The sequence below is a fragment of the Physeter macrocephalus genome, chromosome 17, assembly GCF_002837175.3.
Source record: "Physeter macrocephalus isolate SW-GA chromosome 17, ASM283717v5, whole genome shotgun sequence".
NCBI lineage: Eukaryota > Metazoa > Chordata > Mammalia > Artiodactyla > Physeteridae > Physeter > Physeter macrocephalus.
Window position 1 is genome coordinate 1,937,503 of NC_041230.1, and position 22,314 is coordinate 1,959,816.

The 22,314-nt window shown below is 40.3% G+C and overlaps 1 protein-coding gene across 1 annotated transcript; it reads left to right on the plus strand.

The window, feature by feature from the left end:
• Positions 1-324: 324 nt before the first annotated feature.
• Positions 325-12,751, plus strand: LOC102987862 (zinc finger protein 616-like). Its single transcript, XM_028477767.1, has 6 exons — positions 325-347; positions 2,246-2,327; positions 2,423-2,661; positions 7,551-7,677; positions 12,320-12,553; positions 12,693-12,751. Exons 3-6 carry the CDS (start codon positions 2,545-2,547, stop codon positions 12,701-12,703), a joined length of 489 nt encoding a protein of 162 aa, XP_028333568.1. The 5' UTR covers positions 325-347; positions 2,246-2,327; positions 2,423-2,544; the 3' UTR covers positions 12,704-12,751.
• The last annotated feature ends 9,563 nt before the right edge of the window (positions 12,752-22,314 follow it).

The window sequence follows — 22,314 nt, forward strand, 5'->3', positions numbered from 1 at the left end:
ATTAGCAGGAGACGAGAGCAACCTACTGGGAAAAATAGCTTTTATTCAAACCGTATTCTACTTGTTTAGAGGAAACATCTTCGTTTTCGACATAACTGGCCCCCACAAATGTAAGCTTTAGCTTAAAAGTGTTAACAGACTGCAACTTAAGCCCTTCAAGTACAAGCACCTTCCGGGCCCGCCCCCTTTCCGCCCTCCCTTGGTCCCTGCTAGCACCTGCGTTCCCCTCCCCCCAACTCGGCCCTTAGCGCTCCACCCAGGCCCGCCCCACCTCTTCACCAAGCGCATGCGCACTTTTCTACGGACCCGGAAACGGAATGCTTGCAACGAAGGTCACACTGCAGAGCGTAAGTTTCTCTTTTCTAGTGCAAATCTGTGCTTCGCGGTCCCTTTACTCCATCCTTAGGGTGCTGGAGTCACTGCGGTGTTTAAATTCCCACTCCCGCCTCTCCTCCTCATGTAAATCACTGTTACAGATCGCGGACCGTTTCCCTTTGGGTTTTAAATTTCTGAGGCCAGTACCGAAGCCCTTGCCTTTTCTGCCTTCGGTCCACGTAGATCCCGCCTTTCGCTACATTTTCCTGCTTAAAACCCTTTAGTACCTCCGCCCTGCTTGTAAAGTCCTTTTCCGTGGGGTGGATTCGCGCTCCCCAGCCTCGCCCTCCGCCTCCGTAGGGCAGCTGCGGCCGCCGTGCTGCCGGAGAGGCCACGTCCTCTCCCCGGTCCTGGGATTCTGGAGAGTCCTCCCCTCTCCTGAGACCCCCTCCCTCTTAGACCCTCTGTCTTCGCCTCTTACTCAGACCGGTCTTTCTGCTCCGCAGGCCTCCCCTTCCTGGTCAGCCCTTCCTCAGACCCCCGTGTAGGGGGAGGTGACCTGGGCCAGCCATGTGACACATAGTGCTCTTCGGTCCCGAGTTCCAAACGGTCTCTAACAGTATGCGGTCGTCTTATTCAGTCGCCATCCTCGTAAATACAGGGGCGAGGGGGATCAGGAGAAGCAGACACAGAGAGCGACTGAGAGAAACAGGAAAACTGAGGAGGATAAAGAATGAGGGAGAACCAATGGGAACATAGAGGGACTTGTAAATAGACAATAAAGTGCAAATGATTAAGCCTGGAAGATAGCAGGTGAATAAAATAAAGAAGTAAATAAAAAAGCCGGATCTCCAGGGATTGGAGAGCAACAAAGGGTGAGGGGCTCTGGATCAGTGGTGGGAGGGTGGTAACAATGGTGAGGCGTTTCACACAGAGGGTCCGGGAGAGGATAAAAGGTGGAACTATGGCCTTCAGAGCATCATGGTGCTGGGAGAGAAGGAGAGGAAAAATATTGACTACTAGAGCAGAGAGAGCAGGAAGGAAGCATAGCCACCTGGGGTGCCAGAGAGTGGGGAGGAAGGGAGAGTAACAGGGAGAGAAGGAGTGTAAACAGAGGGCAGACAGGGAACAGAAATGGGGGGAAGAGAGGCAGAAATACCTAAAAATGTAGGTCATCCGAAAGGTTAGGGAGAAAGATCATCAATAGGGGGAACAAGTTGCAGAGTGGGGCAGGACAGGAGTGAGAAAATAAATAGAGAGGAGGGCAGAAACAGCAGGAGAGTAGAGGGGAGCAAAGAGGCAGAGACATAGAAAGAAGTAGGGAGACAGATAAACAGAATGAAATGGAAACACATAGTAGTGCAGGTAGAGACCTAGAGATGATCATACTAAGTGAATTAAAACAGACAAATAGACACATGATATCACTTATATGGGGAAAGCTAAAAAAATGGTACAAATGAACTTATTTACAAAGCAGAACTAGACTCAACAGACATTGAAAACAAACTTATGGTTCCCAAAGGTGGAAGGAGGGGGAGGGATAAATTACGAGTTTGGGATGAACAGATACACACTACTATATATAGAATAATTAAACAACAATGACCTACTGTATAGCACAGGGAACTACATTCAATATTTTATAATAACCTATAATGGAAAGTAATCTGAAAAATATATTCAATAAAAAAAGGATAACCCACACTATTTGATCTTCAAAGATCTATCATGCACTGAAAAAAAATAAGTGTAGAAACTTACTTGTTGGTCTCTGTGTGGGAGTTTACTGTCCTGAGCCCCTCCTGGGACAGTGGGCAGCAGAGGACTGTCTGTTCCACATGCTGAGGTCTTCCCTGTGTGTGTGGTTATGACTCAGGAAGGGGGTGTGTTGATTCTAAGCATTAAACAGCATCTTTTCCACTTTCAGGATTGACTTCTAAAGACTCACTTAGCCTGAGGAAGAAGCCCGGAAGAGGAAATAAAAGGAGTCAGAGATGGCTCTTTCTCAGGTAAAGTCATATTCTCTGTTGATTCTTCAGTCTGTCCTTCCTGAGATTCCCTTCTTTGGACTCGCTAATCTTGTCTGCCACCTGTACATTCACAGTCACCCGGGGCCTTCCCTCAGGGCCTGTCATCTCCACTTAGATCCCGTCTCCCCATGACCCAGTGACCTGGAACTTGTGAAGAGGCTCCACTGGGTGTAGTCCTGGGCAGGGCTTCACACCCATGGACTGGAGACGTGGTGTCAGTGCTACTGGACAGCAGGGATTGTTGAGGGGCCCCATCTCAGTGCACTGGCTGCTCTCTGTAAACCAGGATAAAGAAGCTGCACATGCAAGTCAGGTAATAATATGCACTTATGCTTGGTAAATTTTAGGAAACAGACTAATTACAGCAAATACCTTCTGACTTTTCATGCTGCATTAGAAGCAAAATGGGTGTGTCACTGATTTAAAAGTCGTAATGATTGGGAATGGAATGGAAAGTTCAGAGATACATCAGTGATAGAGGGTGTTTCGTTCTATCATTGATTTTAAACTTTGAAATCAACCTAAATCTCTGACACATGGAGATTCTTAACCCATTTTCATCATCTCCGGTCCTTGGAGGTTACTTTTCACGGTTGGTTCCCTCCTCTGACACATAGAAGTTTCTCATTCTGATGCAGGTAAGGTTCCAGCTTTATACTTTTGCTGGTAGATACCCGGTTTCCCAGCACCGTTTGTTACTGAGACTGTCCTTTTTCTATTGCGTGGTCTTGGCACCCTTGAAAATGCGTTTTACGTATATGCAAAATTAATTTTGAGTGTTCTATTCTGTTGCATTACTTTACATATCTGTGCTTATGCCAGTACCACACCATCTTGATTACTTTGTGATATGTTTTGAAATCTATAAAGGGTGCCCCCTATTTTTTTTCTTTGTCAAGAGTATTTTGGCGATTTGGGAGATTCCCTATGAATTTTAGCATAGTTATTTCTATTTCTGCAAAAATTGCCATGGGACTTTTGATAGGGATTACATTGAATCTATACAACATTTTGGGTAATAGGGTCATTTTAAGAATATTTAGTCTTTCAATCCATGGGTATAGGATGTCTATCTATTTGTATCTGCTTGTGTGTCTTTTAGCAACATTTAATAGTTTTCAGTGTACAAGTCTTTTGCCTCCTTGGTGAATTTCTTACTAAGTATTCTATCCCTTTGATGCTATAGAAATACGATTGTTTTCTAATTTTCTGTTGACATTGTTCACTGTGTATAGAAATGCACATGATTTTTGGGCATTGACTTTTGGTATCCTGCAACTTTTCTAGAGTTGTTTTTTGATGTAGCAGTTTCCTTGTGGAATCTTTACTGTTTTTACATATAAAAGTTATCATCTACGAAAAAAGATAATTTTACTTTTTTCAATTTGGGTAACTTTCGTTTTCTCATCTAATTTCTCTGGTGAGGGCTTTCTGTACTTTGTTGGACAATAGTGCAAAGAGTGTGTATCCTTGCCTTCTTCCTGATCTGAGAAGGAAAGCTTTCTAGTTGAGTGTTTATATCTCTCTTTTTTTCTTTTTGGCCTTGTGGTGAGATCTTAGTTCCCCGACCAGCGATTGAACCTGGGCCACGGCAGTGAAAGTGCCGAGTCCTAACCACTGGACCACCAGGGAATTCCCAGAGTTTTTATATCTTGAAACGTAGTTGAATTTTGTGAAATGCATTTTTCTGCATCAATTGAGACGGTCATGTGTTTTTTTCCTTTATTCTGTTAATGTGGTGTATCACATTAATTGATTTTTGTATGTTGAGTCATCCTTGCTTATAGTAATAAAATCCACTTGGTCATGATGTAAAATCATTTTAATGTGTTGTTGAATTTGGTTTGGTACTATTTTATTGAGGATTTTTACTTCAGTATTCATGAGGGATATTGGTTTGTAGTTTTCTGTGTTTCGTGTGTCTTTCTCTGGGCTTGGTATAGAATCATGCAGGCTCCATAGAATGAGTTTGCCAGTGTTCCCTCTACAGCTCTTCGGAAACTTTTTATCAGAATTGGAGGTAATTCTTCTGTAAATGTTTGGTAGAATTATGCAGCAAACCGATCTGGTCTTGGCTTTTTCCTTGTTTGAGATTTCTGATTACTGCTTGAACCTCTCTAGTTATAATTCTTTGCAACTTTTTTATTACTTAAAGATTAGAGCTTAATAGGTTGTATGTTTCAATGAATTTACCTGTATCTTCTAGATTATGTAATTGTAAGCATTATTGTTCATAGAACCCCTTATAGTTTGTTTGTTTTTTTAAATTTATTTTATATATTTATTTTTGGCTGCGTTGGGTCTTCGTTGCTGCATGTGAGCTTTCTGTAGTTGCGGCGAGCTGGGGCTACTCTTCATTGCGGTGTGTGGACTTCTCACTGAGGTGAGAAGCTTCTCTTGTTACGGAGCATGGGCTCTAGGCGCATGGGCTTCAGTAGTTGTGGCACGTAGGCTCAGAAGTTGTGGCTCGCGGGCTCTAGAGCGCAGGTTCAGTAGTTGTGGCTCATGGGCTTAGCTGCTCTGCGGCATGTGGGATCTTCCTGGACCAGGGCTGGAACCCATGTCCCGTGCATTGGCAGGCTGATTCTTAACCACTGCTCCACCAGGGAAGCTGCTCCTTTTGCTAAATTTGATTTTAGTTTATTCTTCTCTACTTCTTTGAGTAGTAAAAATAGATTTCTGATTTGACTTCCCTGTTAGTACGGCTTTCACTACATTTTATAAATTTTCGTATGTTTTAATTTTCATCCAGATATTTTAAAAATTCCTTTGTGATTTCTTCTTTGACCCATTGGTTATTTATGGATATGTTGTTTTATTTCCACATTTTGGAGATTTTTCTGTTTTCATTCTGCTCTTTATATCTAATTTCATTGCGTTGTAGTTTGAGAAAATTCATTATGCTCTCAGTCTTCTTAAAATTGTTAAGATTTCTTTTATGTCCTAACATGTGGTCTCTCATGGAGAATGTTTTATTTGTTCTTGAGAAGTGTGTGTTTTCTGCTGTTGTTGGGTAGAGTGATTTGTACATGTCTGTTAGGTCCAGTCGGTCTATAGTGTTGTTCAAGTCCTCTGTTTCCTTATTGATGTTCTCTTTGGTTCCACCCATCGAAAAAACTGGGATGTTAAAGTCTCTTACGATTTATTGTGCTGCTATTTCTCTGTTTCTGTTAATGTTTCCTTCATTTTTGGAAGGAGCTCTAAAGTTATATCTATAAGTATTTATAATTATTATATCTTCTTGGGGAATTGATTCTTTTAATAGTATATATTGTCCTTTGTCTCTTGTATCAGATTTTGTCTTTAGTTTATTTTGTCTGACATTATGTAGTGGCTCCTGCTCTCATTAGGATGGAATATTTTTTTCCATCCTTTCGCTTTTCACCTTCCCATGTCCTTATATTTGTGAATGTTAACAATCCCAGCTCTAATACACTCTCTCTGTGTCTCTCGCTCTTGTTCCCTGTTTTCCTCCTGTTACTTCCCTCTGGTGGTCCCTGCTCAGGCACACTGTACAGTGGTGAGAGGCAGGAGCCCTGGCCAGCCCCCTTCACTCTAGTGTAATTTCAGAGGGAAAGCATCGACAGTTTCCTTCTGATTATGATGTTTGGTGAAATGTTCTTGCTTCATGACAATATTTTTTTTTTCTATATTCCTTTTTGTCATGATTTTTAATTCTCCAGGAAGTTTTTAACTTTATTATTGTGATAAGTCTTTTTCTTAATATGTTAAATTAATGTATAACTAATAACTTCTAATTTTGAGTCAGTGTTTTATAAGTGGAATACACAAACTCTGTTCTGCATTTGTTAATACCTCCCTATTTTAATTTTAGTGGATAAAATTGTACCTTATATTCTTCAATTTAGGTGTCATATAGAGATAGGAGTTAAAAGTTTTGTATTTTTCTCTTTATGTTTGTACCATTTTTCTTTTACTAGACTACTATAGAATAATGTTGGCGAAGTAAGTTAAGTGCAGGTGATACTTTCTTGTTCTTCGAAAATGCTGAAATAAATGTGGATGAAAATGATAACAGAAAATGTTATCCAAAAATATGTCAATAGACAACTCCTATCTTTTTTTTTTGGCCAAGCCAAGCAGCTTGAGGGATCTTAGTTCCCCAACTAGGGATTGAACCCAGGGCCACAGCAGTGAAATTGCCAAGACCTAACCACTGGACCGCCAGGGAACTCCTGCCTTTTCAATTACTTGTGTGTTTACATGTGTGTGCATGTGTGCATGGAAGTGCCAGTCCATGGTTTTGATAAAGACATCATTATTTCAAACCTATCTTTTTGCATTTGAACTTATATCTTAAATGTATTCCTTGGCCTCGAATTTTTTCTACAGTATTGTGTTAACGGTTTAAATAGCAATAAGATTACTAACATTTTACGTGCATCTGTGTGTGAGCCCACGTGTATGATGACCTTTTATGCCCTTCCATGTCGTTCACCTTGAACTTCTCTCAAATTTTCTCAGGGAATCCTCTGTCCGTGTGCTTTTAATGCTCTTTCTGTTACTCAACTGTTTCATTCCTTAGCTTCAATTCCAGACACTAACCCTCTGAGTTTTTATATTTCCTGTGTCATTTTTTTAGTTTCCTGACCTGAGTCAAGTGTCTCCAAGTGTGTCTGACACAGTACTATCCTTTGGATAGTACTGGAACAGGTCATCTCTAATGAGCTATTATGTTTTTAACAATTTCATACATGTAAAGAATTTATTTAGAATGATATTTAGCATATAGGAATTGTTCCAACACTTCTAGTCATTGCTCTTGTTATCATTATCATAATTGCAGATTTGGACCTTTCTGTAAAGCCACTGTGGACTTTGTCATCTCTGAAGGCACCACCGATACTGTAGCTCATTTAGATTTTGAATATCACGCAGTGTGTAAAACATAATATGTAACAGTTCTGCATAGATAACCTGTTACTGAATTTTATTTCTAAGTTTTTCGTGTGTTGTCCGGAAAAATGAAAAATCTACATTGATTGGAGGATATCATAATTGCTATGAAAAGGCATAAGAAGTTAAAATTAGAGACCCATAATTTCCCTAAATACCTTTACATGGATCTGTCAGACTACATACTTCCACTGAATTGATCCTTACCCCTCTCTCCTCTTCTCATTTTGTGTGATAATAAGAACTCTCTTCATGGCCCCTTGATGAGATACGTTTTCATTTCAGGCACCGTTGACATTCAAGGATGTGGCCATAGAATTCTCTCGGGAGGAGTGGGAATGCCTGGACCCTGCTCAGAAGGCCTTTTATGTGGATGTGATGCTGGAGACCTACAGCAACCTGCTCTCCCTGGGTGAGGATAACTTCCCTTCAGAAGTTGGGATCTGCCTTTTGGGTATCTTTGCATTTTCCCTCTTTGACCCTTGGGAGCCCTTGTTTTGCTTGACTGATCTGAAATCCCTGTTGACTCAGACATGAAAAGCTTCATGATGTGATATCATGAGTTTAAGCTTCACTTTTCTGCAAATGATCTATCCATTTCATGATATGTCAGGCGTTGTTCCAGACCTTAAGTATGTATAAAGCTCAGGGCAAACTTTTCAAATAACAAATTCTCTTTTTTCTACCCCTGTGCTTTCGATTCACTACTTCTTGGAAGAGAGCTAATTATCTGCATATTATACTGTTCCCTCTGCATTCAGAAGGAGGCAAGTGGTGGAGCAATCAGTGAAATATTTTTCCAGACCCACCCGTCATGTCCTCACTCCTCAGCTGAACAAAGAGCTGGGATTCTGGAAGAGCCACAGATCTTATTTATTTCTTTTGAGAAGCAGAAATTTCTATTTCTGATCTGAATATTATTTGCATTTTGGAACAGGAGGAAGAGCCCTAGCCTCTGAAGAGTGATGTGAAAATAGCAAAAAACCAAGGGGGTGGGAATTTATCAAAAGCATGAACACAGGTTAGGTCTCAGAAGGGCAGAGAAGAAGCGGCAGCATTAGTAGTCTTTGGGTAACTCTACCCAAGTGGGAGAGTTCTTTCCGAAAATAGAAGTTTATTTATTGTGAACTCTGAGAGGACATTTTTCTTATTCCTGGGTTATCATTCTGTCATTCCACATGTAAAATGTATTCTTTCACCCTCTGCTGGGGCTGCAGCCCCATCAGAGACAAAGGCAAAGTCTTTTTTGGTTTTTTTTTTTAATTTATTTATTTTTATTGATTTATTTTTGGCTGCGTTGGGTCTTCCTTGGCTGTGCACGGGCTTTCTCTAGTTGTGGCAAGCGGGGGCTGCTCTTCATTGTGGTGTGCGGGCTTCTCATTGCGGTGGCTTCTCTTATTGCGGAGCATGGGCTCTAGGCTCGCAGGCTTCAGTAGTTGTGGCACGCGGGCTCATAGTTGTGGCTCACAGGCTCTAGAGCGCAGGCTCAGTAGTTGTGGCGCACAGGCTTAGTTGCTCCGCGGCATGTGGGATCTTCCGGGACCAGGGCTCGAACCCGTGTCCCCTGCATTGGCAGGCAGATTCTTAGCCACTGTGCCACCAGGGAAGCCCAAAGGGCAAAGTCTTTATCATGATCTATACTCTGCCATCTGGCCCCTGTGAACTAGTTTTTACTTGATTCTGAGGAGCATGAAGAGGGTTGTTTTAAAGGGGTCTTTTGCCCCCTTCATTTCTCTTTCTCTACTTGATTTCATTGGATGCTCAGTTCTCAGTCCATATTGTAAGAGTTGATGCCTCCAGACTCCAGTCTCTGGGCCTTTCTCAGTTTTATCCCTATTTGTGTTCTTATATGACCTAATCAGAAGATGGGAAAACACTGGCTGCTCTTTCATTCCATCTGGCACCTCAGAACTGGCATGGAGCTGGCCTAAACCCCGTCTGCTTGTTTAGATTTCAAAGCCATTTCTTCTGTTCTGATTTTGCCGCACACTTCAGGGATGTGTGAAACAGAGAGGTAGATTGGATCTTGTGTAATTTTTACAGAGCAAAACTATAAAGACAGTGCACAGAGAGATCCTCTTTTTATTTCCCAGTCCGTCACGGGGGGAATATGTGAATCTTTCAGGCTCTCAGTTTGGCATCTTGGATAGAACGCATGGTTTCTTCTCAAGGGCTGTAATATCTGACCTCCATATCTTGTATTTTTTTCGCTCTTGTACTGCTCTACCAAGTCAGTAATGTAGACTCTCCTGATTTCATATCCTTCTAAGTTTGCATGATTTTGCCTTTTGAAACTTGCTTTTGAAATACATATTCCTAGAGTCTGAAATTTTATCCAGTTTCTTTGCTGTGATAATCCACCTGTAGCAGACAGCTACGGATGGACTCTCTGTGGAGTGGGTTTACTGGGTGACAGGAAGTTTTTGTTGGAGAATGCTTTCCCTCATATGCTGTAATACTTTCCTGCTCCACAGTAAGTCTCCACTTGAAGCTACTCAGTAGAGTGGTCTGCGTGTTGTAGGACACGAGGTAGAAAGTATCACGAGAGCCTGACTGAGAAGTCTTTCCCGTTTTTTTTTCTGGCTTTGAGGACTGTCACAAAAGCCTCTCTTAAGGGCACTGTGACAATCTTGTTTCCATATACTAATGACCATCCCCTGTGAGCCTCAGGAAATGACGTAGGAATTTATCCCAGGAAAACTTCGTGCAAGTTCTCCTCTTCCTGATGCCAGACCCCAGGGCTGGAGGGTCTGCCGTGGGGCTCAGAACTCTCACTCCTGTGGGAAGACCTCGGTAATGTAATTATTCTCCAGTTTGTCCGTCACCCACACAAAGTATGGGATTTGGTGGTATCATGGATCCGCCCCCTCCTACGTATCTCATTGTGGTTTTTTCTTTATGTCTTTAGTTGTGGAATATATTTTCTGGTAGGTTTCAGTCTTTTTCAGCGATGGTTGTTATGCAGGTTGTTGTCATTTGGGTGTGCTCCTGAGACGAGGTGCGCTTAGGGTCCTTCCACTCCGCTATCTTGGCCGCTCTCCTCTCGTACAGTTATATTCACACAGATAGACAATCACAGGCTGTGCTCCCAATATGCATATACCCTGTGCTCCACTCATGCCCTTTCTCAGACCTGACCTTTCCTGACATGGTACTTTGATGTAGATGGAACCACTGTTATTTGCTCACATATTTATGTTGTTCTCCTGATTGTCTCAATTTCCGCAGCACCCCTTCACCCATCCTTCCACCTTCCACATCACTCAGACTGTAAAAATGATCCCTCTTTTTCTGTCGAATAACTTTCTCATGACACGACCGAAATCGCTATGTGCAGCTGTGATGATTCAGAAACCATTTTCAGGAGTGGTGGCTGAATAACATTATCAGTTACATGGCTCACTTCTTTCGCGTCTCTCTTGGAGTTTTCTTTTTAAACTCCTGGTATTTGTTTTAATATTTTGTAATCTGTACTGCCTGGGTGGGCAGTCATGCTTTAGAATATGTTGTCTTAGTTTGGAAGTTCAGGTTCAAAGCCTGTTTCTCTCAGTACTTTCTATATCAATTGCAGTCATGTACATAAACGTGTGTGTCTACTTCCCTGATTTGAAAAATTGTGTTGATTTCCCTCAAGCCTTTTAAACAAATTAGTGCCATTAGATGGCTTAGAATCTTGTATGTTTTATAGTAAAGATTGAAAAGTTACTTTTTATAAATAGTTATATTAATATTCTGTCATGTTTATTGTCATATCACTTTGTATCATATCTTGTATGCTTTTCATCTCCAATTTGTTCTAAACAACGTTGTGTCTGACCCCAGTTAATAAATATACAATTGCTCGCTCTTTATTACATATATTTTAGAGGCAATGAACTGGAGAATTTAAGTGCTCTGTGAAGGTAGGGAATTGCTCTGTTTATTGGCTGTTAGGTTAGGTAACTCTAGAATAGTTCATTTATTAATTTTTTTTTGGTGTTTTTTTTTTTTTTTTTTTTTTGCGGTACTCGGGCCTCTCACTGCTGTGGCCTCTCCCGTTGCGGAGCACAGGCTCCGGACGCGCAGGCTCAGCGGCCATGGCTCACGGGCCCAGCTGCTCCGCGGCACGTGGGATCCTCCCGGACCGGGGCACGATCCCGTGTCCCCTGCATCGGCAGGCAGACTCTCAACCACTGAGCCACCAGGGAAGCCCGACAGGTGGATTCTTAACCACTACACCACCAGGGAAGCCCCATTTATTAATTTTTAATTGTAATTTATATATGATGGTTTTTCAGCATTTATTATAGAATACAACTGACATGTACCACTTGTTAATGTAGTAAAATACGTATTCTTTATGGGTACATAGTTTCATAGCAGATATTTAGAAAAATATTTTTTGAAAAATTGTGTTATCAAATTCTTCATTTTCTATATGCTGTATTTTGTAATTCTATACTGCTAGTTATTATTCATTAGATAAGTCTATTTTGGATTATGTACCATTACAGTACATTGTGTGTTCTTTAGCATTTATTTATGTACCATAGTATGAAGAATATATGTACAGTATAATATTTTTTGTGTCCTCATTTATGAGACCGCAGTATGTTTATTGTTAATTGGTATATGCTTTGGTGGAAAAATATTGTTTCTTCAAGAGCTAACATAAGTTTGTCTAGTGTGAATGTTTTTGTTATAAGGTGTTAGAACTAGGCTACCCTAATATTAATTTGAATTACATGTAATCACTCTTTCTTTAGTAAAGAGTCCTATTCTTTTAGTGTTCCTAAAATTTTTAAGGTCATGATTGGGAAGTTTCATAACCTTTTTGGACATAAGTATTACTTTGTGTTTATTTTACCTTATTTTGGCCATGCTGTGTGGCTTGCGGCATCTTAGTTCCCGGACTAGGGATCGAACCTGTGCCCCCTGCAGTGGGAGTGCAGAGCCCTAAACACTGGACCACTGGGGAATTACCTACTTTTGGTTTAATATCATATATTCAACATTAAACGTTTACCCATGAATTGTAATGAATAATACACCTTATGGTTCTTTGTATCTTGTAGATATCTCTCATATACATGTGATCAAGAAATTACAGCCAAGAGCAAACAGTGATAGAGGAGAAGTATTCCAAACAGTGATGTTGGAAAGACAGGAAAGCCATGAAATGAAACATTTTTACTTCACGGAAATCCAGGAAGATGACTTTGGGTGTCAGTGGAAGGATGATGAAAGAAATTACAAAGGAATGTCTGTAGCCTGTAAGGAAAATGTAACTCACCCAAGAGATCGACATGGTAGGTGGAATTCAGGAAAGAAGCCCATTGAAAATAGGCTTACATTAAGCTTTCAGGATGAACTGCATGTATTTAAGAACGATATTTACAAATGTAATGAGTGTGGCAAAGCCTTTAATCATGGCTCATCCCTCCGCAGACACCAGATAATCCATACGGGAGAGAAGTTATATAAATGTGGAGTATGTGGCAATGTTTTTCGTCTAAAGTCACACCTTGTAAGTCATTGGACAACTCATACTCGTGAGAAAACTTACAAATGTAATGACTGTGGCAAAAGCTTTAATCATGGCTCATCCCTCCGTAGACATCAGATAAGCCATACCGGGGAGAAACTGTATAAATGTGATGTATGTAGCAAAGTGTGTAGTCAGAATTCCTCCCTTAAACGTCATCAGAGGATTCATACCGGAGAGAGACCTTACCAATGTAATGAGTGTGGCAAAACCTTTAATCGTGGCTCTCACCTCTCCACACATGAGATAATCCATACAGGAGTGAAATTATGTAAATGTGACGTGTGTGGCAAAGTCTTTAGTCAAAATTCATGCCTTAGAATCCATCGGAGAATTCATAACGGAGAGAAACCTTACAAATGTAATGAGTGTGGTAAGGTCTTTCGTCAAAATTCACATCTTGGAAGACATCAGAGAATTCATACCGGGGAAAAACCTTACAAATGTAAAGAGTGTGGCAAGGTCTTTAATCAGTATTCAAATCTTGCAAGTCATCAGAGAACTCATACTGGAGAGAAACCTTACAACTGTAATGTGTGTGGCAAGGTCTTCAGTCAAAATTCAAATCTTGTAAGTCATCAGAGAATTCATACGGGAGAGAAACCCTATAAATGTAACGAGTGTGGCAAATTCTTTAATCAAAAGGCATACCTTACAAAGCATCAGAGAGTTCATAATGAAGAGAAGTCTTACAAATGTAATGTGTGTGGCAAGGTCTTCAATCGAAATTCAAATCTTGAAAGTCATCAGAGAATTCATACTGGAGAGAAACCTTACAAATGTAATGAGTGTGGCAGGTTCTTTTCTCAAAAGCCAAACCTTGGAAAGCATCAGAGAGTTCATACTGGAGAGAAGCCTTACAAATGTAATGAGTGTGGGAAGGTCTTCAGTCGAAATTCACTTTTTGCAATTCATCAGAGGATACATAATGTAGAGAAACCTTTCAACTTTAATGGAGTTGAAATGCCTTTACTCAGATCTCAACCCTCACTAAATATCCGATAATTTATACGTGAGAGAAACCATGTAAATGTGACATATGTGGGAAGGTCTTCATTCAAAATTTACACCTTACAATTCATTGGAGAATTCATAGTGGGGAGAAGTTGAGCAAACGTCATGAATATGGCAAAGATTTTGTGCCTGCAAGCCTCACTTTCTATCAGATAATCCATAGTGGAGAGAAACCTTACAAATGTAATGAGTATCTCAACGTCTTCAGTCCAAATTCATACCTTAAGATCTGCCAAATATTTTATACTGGAGAAAATCTTTTTAAATATAATGAGTGTGGCAAATCCTTCAGTGTTCTGTCAAGCCTAACTTACCATCAGGTAATCCATACTGGTGAGAGACTTGAATAATATAGTGATATGACAAGGCTTCTATCAGGCATCCACATCTTAGGCTTCATTAGAAAATTCATTCTGAATAGCAACCAGATCAATGCATTTATTGTGGCCAGGCCTTAAGAGGAGGAATTTATTAATTAAAGAACTCATTCTGGAGATTACCTCACAAATGCCACGAATATGAAATAATAATCATATTTCTCAGGTAAGACAGTTTATATTTGTGAGTGACAGACCACCTGGAGAATAGTGACCAAAAAGAAGTGGGAGCGTCATCCTTCTCACCTAACAGGAAGTCCAGAGGGTGTATTGTGTGGTGTGATGGGTCCTCTGCTCCTTCTTCATTCATGAGCACTTGGTCCTCACCTTCCTATAGTAACATGACTGCTGTGTGACTGAGAATGGTGAAGGTGGAGGGCAAAAACCCTTTTCATTTTTAAGATTTATCTTGTTTTCATGGAAACATTCATCCCAGATATATTCTCTTTGGGTCTTGCTCTTGTGACATGTCTGAGAACTCTGCATCAGGTTCTGAATTCTGAAGATTTTATTCTATACCGTTTTTCCTAAATCTCTTATAAAGTTTTAAACTTTTTTTTAAAGCTTTGATTAACTTTGAGCTAATATTTGTACAGATGTAAAGTTTAAATGGAGATCTCTTTTTTTTTTTCTTTGAATATTTCATTGATTAGCACCAGTGTTGGAAAGTCCTTCCTTCATTGAACTGCCTGAGTACCTTTGTCAAAAAGTGGTTGGAAGTACACTTGACCCTTGAACAAGGCATGGAGTTAGGGTTTTAGACTCATGAGCAGTTGTAAATTCACATATAACTTAATGTTGTCCCTCTCTATCCGTGGTTCCGCATCCTCAGATTCAACCGGCCACAGATCCTGTAGTACTGTAGTAGTATTTATTGGAAAAATTGCCCATATAATTGAATCCAGACAGCTCACACCTGTGCTGTTCAAGGGTTAACGGCACTGATGTAGGGCTCTTTCTGGTTTCCACATTCTATTCCGTTAGTCTATTTGTCACTGCACAAATCCCACACAGTCTTGATAACTATCACTATATTAGAAATCTTGAGGTCATGTGGAGTGATTCCAGCCACTTGAGCATTTTTCAGGTATTTTAGCTCTTCAAGTTCTTTTGCCTTTCCCTATTATTTTTAGAAAAATCTTGTTTGAATCTGCAGAAATCTTGATTGAAAACACATTAAACCTGTATGTCAATTTGGGGCGTTTTAATATTTCTATGTTGTGTCTTCCAGTCAATTAATCTGGTATATTTTGTTAACAGTTCAATGAATATGGTATGTTTCGCTCAGATGACCTAAATAGAAGGTCATTTTGTTTCATTACGGTTGTAGGTTTCAGCATAAAAGTCCTTACTTTGTTAGATTTACACATTTTCCTTCTACTTTTACTTTTTTGAGCAAACATCGTATTATATATTTAATTTCAATTTCCATTTGTAAATTGCATGTGTATAAAATTACAGTGGATTTTTGCACATTGTACCCTGACACCTTGCAAATTATACTTTTTCTAGAAATTTGTATAGATTGTTTTGATTCTCTACATACATTAATTTATTAAATTTTCTGTTTCTACTGTAACAAATTACCACAAACTGAGGGCCTTGAAGGAACACAAATTTATTCTTCTGTGGTTCTGGAGGCGAGAGGTGTAAAATGATCCAAAGCACTGTGCTCCTTTTGAATATTCCAGGGCAGAATTTGTTTTCTTGCCTTTCTTGGATGCCAGAAGCCACTTATCTTCTTTGTCTCATGGTCCCCATGTGTATTCGCATGACACTCTTTCAATTAACTCATGATTTTATTCAGATATCTTATCACGTGGGTATTTCCTGAACACGTTGTTTACATTAGGACACCCTGTCACTCTGTCATTGTACGTGTACACCTTCATCGTACTTAACACCATCATATCTGATTTAATTATTGCTGACTTTCCCTTGTAGAATATATATGCTCCTGGAAGGCAGGGTATTGATTTTGTTTCCTGCTAGATATCCAGTGACTGGAAGCATTCCCAACTGACAGGTGAGTGAATGCGTTCATCAGTGCAAAGAAGGTTTGTGTAATGCATGGGCTCATAGGTCAGTAAGTCAAATGGTCAGATAAACATGTAATTATATTGCATTTGTGGCCTCACATTCTTTACTCCATTAACATTACACCTGAACGTTCTGAACATTTGTCATAAATTCTCACAGTGTGATTTATTCACACGTTGTGAAATTTTCTCCCACATGGGCTCAGCAGATCTAACTCATCAGTGAAGAGATGTCTTCATGAAGTATTTTTCATCCACAACATTTTAAGTTTAGGATTCTTTCATTCGTGCTCCATTCCACACCCATGACAAAATAATAATTCTGTTTCTCAGGTAGTGACTGAAAGAAGTAAGTTTATCATTCTCACCAAACAGGAAGTCCAGAGGGTGCCGTGGGCGGTGTCATAGGTCCTCTGCCCCTTCTACCGCCGTGAGCACTTCAGTCTTCAGTGTCCTCATAGCAACCTGGCTGCGGGATGACGAAGAAGGCTGAGAGGCACAACCCTCTTCAATTTTAGGTTTTGTCTCATTTTCATGGAAGATTATTAGCCAGTTGCATTAAATGGCCACCGTAATTTTATAATATGGAATTTCAAATTTCATATTTCCCTCTTGAATAGAGAAAAAAAGTAAAGGGAAAAGGTGTCAGGGACAGATTATATCCAAAGACTATTCTTTATCGTGATAGGGTAATATTCCATGTAACACTGGGCTACTCTGCCTGATGTTCGAAATGTCAAGGAAAAGTTTTTAGAGCCCTTGCGTTTTCTAACTCACAGATTTATTTCCTTTCTGCTGTGTCTGATTCTAAACACACTTAAATCATTCTCCAATTTGTTTTTATTTTTGGCTGTGCCCCGCAGCTTGCGGGATCTTAGTTCCCTGACCAGGGATTGAACCGGTGCCCTCACGGTGAAAGTGCCAAGTCCTAACCTCTGGACTGCCAGAGAATTCCCTCTCCAATTGTGATGTAGTTATTCTGATTCCAGTATCAGGGTAAGAAGTAAAGCAATCCATTTTGAGATGTTTTTTTATCCATGCCATCCTACCTGAATGTGAGAAATATACAAAAGGCTTGTAGTTGGGAAATATTCTAATATCACCTCCAAATATATTTTAATATTAGACTCTATATAGTAATATAACTACTATATCATAACTCTGAGATGTTAAATATTGGGGAAGGAACATTAAATATTTTCCGTGAAGTACTAGAGGCTCAAATAGGATTTACTTGCTACTATACATAAAATAGATAAGCAACAAGGATTTACCGTATGGCATATGAAATTACATTCACTATCTTGGAATAACCTACAATGGAGATTAATCTGAAAAAAATTTATATAACTGAAGCACTTTGAGGAACACCTGAAGCTCATACAATATTGTAAATCAGCTATCCTTCAATCAAAAAAAGAAGTGGAACTTCCCTGGTGGTCCAGTGGGTAAGACTCTGTGCTCGCAATGGAGGGGCCTGGGTTCAGTCCCTGGTCAGGGAACTAGATCCCACACGCATACCTCAACTAAGAGTTCTCATGCCGCAACTAAGAAGCCCCCATGCCGCAACTAAAGATCCCGCTTGTTGCAACTAAGATCTGGTGCAGCCAAAATAAATAAATGTTTTTAAATAAGTAAATAAAAAAGAAGTATTTCCTTGAAAATACAGAATATATTCAACTGAGGGTAAGCCCTGAAAATGTTACCTTAACGTTACGCTGTTCTGGAAGACAGGAAATAATTCTTTTTTTGTTGTTGTTACCATACTGTTTATTGAAAAATCGGAGTTTAAGGACTTCAAAATGTTAGTTTAGCCGCAAATGATTATTTCCTGGGTGATTCATTCTCCTTTTAAAAATATCATTATCCAATGTAGATCTGATTTTACTAGTTAGAAGCTAAATATGATATACATATGTGTGCTACATTTCATCTTAATAAAGTAATTTATAGATGAGCACAGGTGGACTGGGAACGTATTTGGTGAATAGTTTTGTGGCAACCTTTTGTGCAGATTGTTACTTTTGGAAAGTTGTAGGTCCTAATATAAATTCTTTCTTAAATTACCATTTTCCTTTTTATTTGTAGTTTGCAATAAAATATTATTGCTCCTTAAAATTCAAATCAACCAGTTTTGCCAAATAAGATGAGAGTGGAAATAATGCACTACTCGTCCAAATGACCAAATCCACATTTCTTAAAAATCACAATAACCCACCAAGCAATCCACATTTACATATGTACCCAAGGGATTTGTAAACATTTTCCACGTTAACACCTTGTAAAAGATTGTTGATAGAAGCGTTTTTAATTTTCATTATTTATTTTAATTTATTTAATTTATTTTTGGCTGCGTTGGGTCTTCGTTGCTGCGCGTGGGCTTTCTCTAGTTGCAGCGAGCGGGGGCTACTCTTCGTTGCGGTGCGCGGGCTTCTCATTGTGGTGGCTTCTCTTGTTGCGGAGCACGGGCTCTAGGCCTGGGGGCTTCAGTAGTTGTGGCTCGTGGGCTCTAGAGCTCAGGCTCAGTAGTTGTGGCACACGGGCTTAGTTGCTCCGCGGCATGTGGGCTCTTCCCAGACCAGGGCTCGAACCCGTGTCCCCTGCATTGGCAGGCGGATTCTTAACCACTGCGCCACCAGGGAAGCCTGAGGCATTTTTAAAATAATAGCCAAAATGTGGAAAGAACCCAAAGCTCCATTAAATGATGAATGTTTAAACAAACTGGAATGTTTCTCATCAGAAATAAAAGTTACGAAGCACTGATAAAAGTTAATCATGGATGACCCTTGAAAGCATTATGCCAAGTACAAGAAGGGAGATGTCCATATATTGTGTGACTTAATTTATATAGAATGCCCAGAATAGTCATATCTGTAGAGATGGAAAGTAGCTAAATATTTGCTTGTGGCTCAGGGTAGAGCGCTGAATAACTATTAATGCGTACAGGTTTTTTTTAAGAGGTGATGACGAATGATGAAATCGTTGTTGGACAGCATTGCAAACATACTAAATCCCACTGTATGGTGAACGTGAAAACTGTATATTTTATTGTATGCAAATTATACAATAAAAGAAACAAGCTAATATCTCCATGTTGAATTCAGAAAATTGTTCCGATTTACTAACCATGGCCTACAAGGTGTTAGAGAGAGGAGTTCTATTTCCCATTGTACCAGTGGAAGGAAGACATGACGATAGGAACAATGGCAAGAAGGGGAGGAACTGGAGAGATACATTTTTTAAAAATTGAAGTATAGTTGATTTACAAAGTTGTGTCAATCTCTGCTGTACAGCAAAGTGACTCAGTTATACACATACAGACCGTCTTTTTAAAAAATATTCTTTCCCATTATGGTTTCTCACAGGATATTGAATATAGTTCCCTGGGCTATACAGCAGGAGCTTGTTGTTTATCCATTCTACATATAATAGTTTGCATCTGCTAACCCCAAACTCTCAGTCCATCCCTCTCCCTCCCGACCCCGCCTTGGCAACCACAAGTCTATTTTCTATCTCTATGAGTCTTTCTGTGAGAGAGACATTTTTAAGGTAAAATTGACAGACCGTGTTTCCAAAATGCCAGTGACAGGGACTTCCCTGCCAGTCCAGTGGTTAAGACTCCATGCTTCCAATGCAAGGGACGTGGGTTCAATTCCTGGTTTGGGAACTAAGATCCTACATACCATACAGCCTGGCTAAAAATAATAATAATCATAAAAATAAAATAAAATCCCAGTGATGCACCTGCACATTAGCAATAAGTCTCTTGCTACGCCACTGTGAGACTAGTTCATTATCTGGTACTATTCCAGGTCTCTCAATAAACTTGAAATGTGAGGAGATTCTGTCTTCATGGTTATAGAATTCATACATTGCATCTGTCATTTCTCTGTGTACATGCCACACAAATCTTAAAACAACCCCTTGATTTATGCATCCTCCAGGCATTTCAGTGAAGTAAAACGGAAGAAATGCAAATGAAATAGATAAATTGGGCAAACTGTGTTTTTAAAAATAATAATGAAATACATGACTCACAAAATGAGCTTCCTCAGGAAACTAAAAATAGAACTACCATTTGATCCAGGAATTCCACTCCTCGGTATATATCTGGAAATGATGGAAGCACTAGTTTGAAAAGATACATGCATCCCAATGTTCATAGCAGCATTATTTACAGTAGTCAGTATATGGGAGCAACCCAAGTGTCCATCAAGAAAAAGATGGATTAGGGCTTCCCTGGTGGTGCGGTGGTTAAGAATCCGCCTGCCAATGCAGGGGACACGGGTTTGAGCCCTGGTCCGGAAAGATCCCACGTGCCGCAGAGCAACTAAGCCCGTGCGCCACAACTGCGGAGCCTGTGCTCTAGAGATCCCGAGCCACAACTACTGAAGCCCGCGCACCTAGAGCCTGTGCTCCGCAGCAAGAGAAGCCACTGCAATGAGAAGCCCATGCACCGCAAAAAAGAGTAGCCCCCAGTCGCGGCAACTAGAGAAAGCCCGTGTGCAGCAATGAAGACCAAACGCAGCCAAAAATAAATAAACTTCTTTTTTTTAAAAGCCATAAACAAAGGAAAAAGATGGATTAAAGAAATGGTATACATATCTACAATGAAATATTACTCAGCCACAAAGAAGAATGAAATTCTGCCATTTGCAGCACCATAGGTGGACCTAGAGCGTATTATGCTAAGTGAAATATGTCCTACAGAGAAAGACAAATACTACTTGATATAACTTACATGTGGACTCTAGAAAAGAAATGAATGTATATACTGAAATAGGACACACTCACAGAGAAAACAAACTAGGTTACCTGTGAAGGGAGGGAGGAGGGGAAGGGCAAGATAAGAGTATGGGATTGAGAGAGCCAAGCTGTCAATACTTTGTATAAAATAGATAAGCAATATCTTAATATATTGCACAGCACAGGGGATCATAGCGATTATTTTGTAATAAGTTTTATAATCTATGAAAATTCTGAATCACTATGCTGTGCATGTGCAGTGAATGTCATATTGTAAATCAACCATAGTTCACTAAATAAATATGCATATGTATCATATAGGATTCACAAAATGGAATTTTATAACAGTTGAGATATAATGCTTATTACTATAACTTAAATTTTTAATAGCCTTTCAAAAGGCCTCTTGAAAAATTATGATTCATATTTGTAATCTGATAAATACCTGCACACATTAATTTTCATGAAACAAGTGGAAAATATCCTAGGCAATTCATCTGAACAGTATTTCACAAGTATTTCTAACAGTCATATTGCACCATGAGATCTGTGTGCATCAGGAAGCGGAATGTAGCAAGTGTGTTTTCTTTTTAATTAATTAATTTATTTATGGCTGCGTTGGGTCTTTGTTACTGCTCAAGGGCTTTCTCTAGTTGCGGAGAGCGGGGGCTACTCTTCATCGAGGTGCGTGGCTTCCCGTTGCGGTGGCTTCTCTTGTTGAGGAGCACGGGCTCTAGGCACGTGGGCTTCAGTAGTTGTGGCACATGGGCTCAGTAGTGGTGGCTCGCGGGCTCTAGATCATAGGCTCAGCAGCTGTGGCACATAGACTTAGTTGCTCTGCGGCCTGTGGGATTTACCCAGACCAGAGCGTAAACCCAAGTCCCCTGCATTGTAAGGCGGATTCTTCACCACCGAGCCACCAGGGAAGCCCTACCTGGAACCTTTTATCTCATATACATTTTCAATTCACTTAGACACGCCAGCAAACTGCTGGCAAAAACAGCTTTTTATTGACACCATTCTCGACTCGTTAGGAGGAAACATCTTAGTTTCCGATATAACTGGCCCAAGCCACGGTAAGCTTTTGCCTTAAAACTGTAGCAAACAGTCAATTAAAACAAGCAGTTTCTAGCTGCAGGGACCAACCTACCCCCCGCCGCCTCCTGCCCCGCCTAACGGCGCTCCCTGGACTGACAGGGGCTCCCTCCTCGCCCCGCCCCTCGCCGCTAGCGCTCCGCCCAAGCCCCGCCCCCAGAAGCCCTGCTTCTAACTCCGCGCTCGCGCCGTTAATAACGGAAGCGGAAGCGGACAGCGCGGAGAGAAGGTCACCCTGCTGAGAGTAAGTTTTC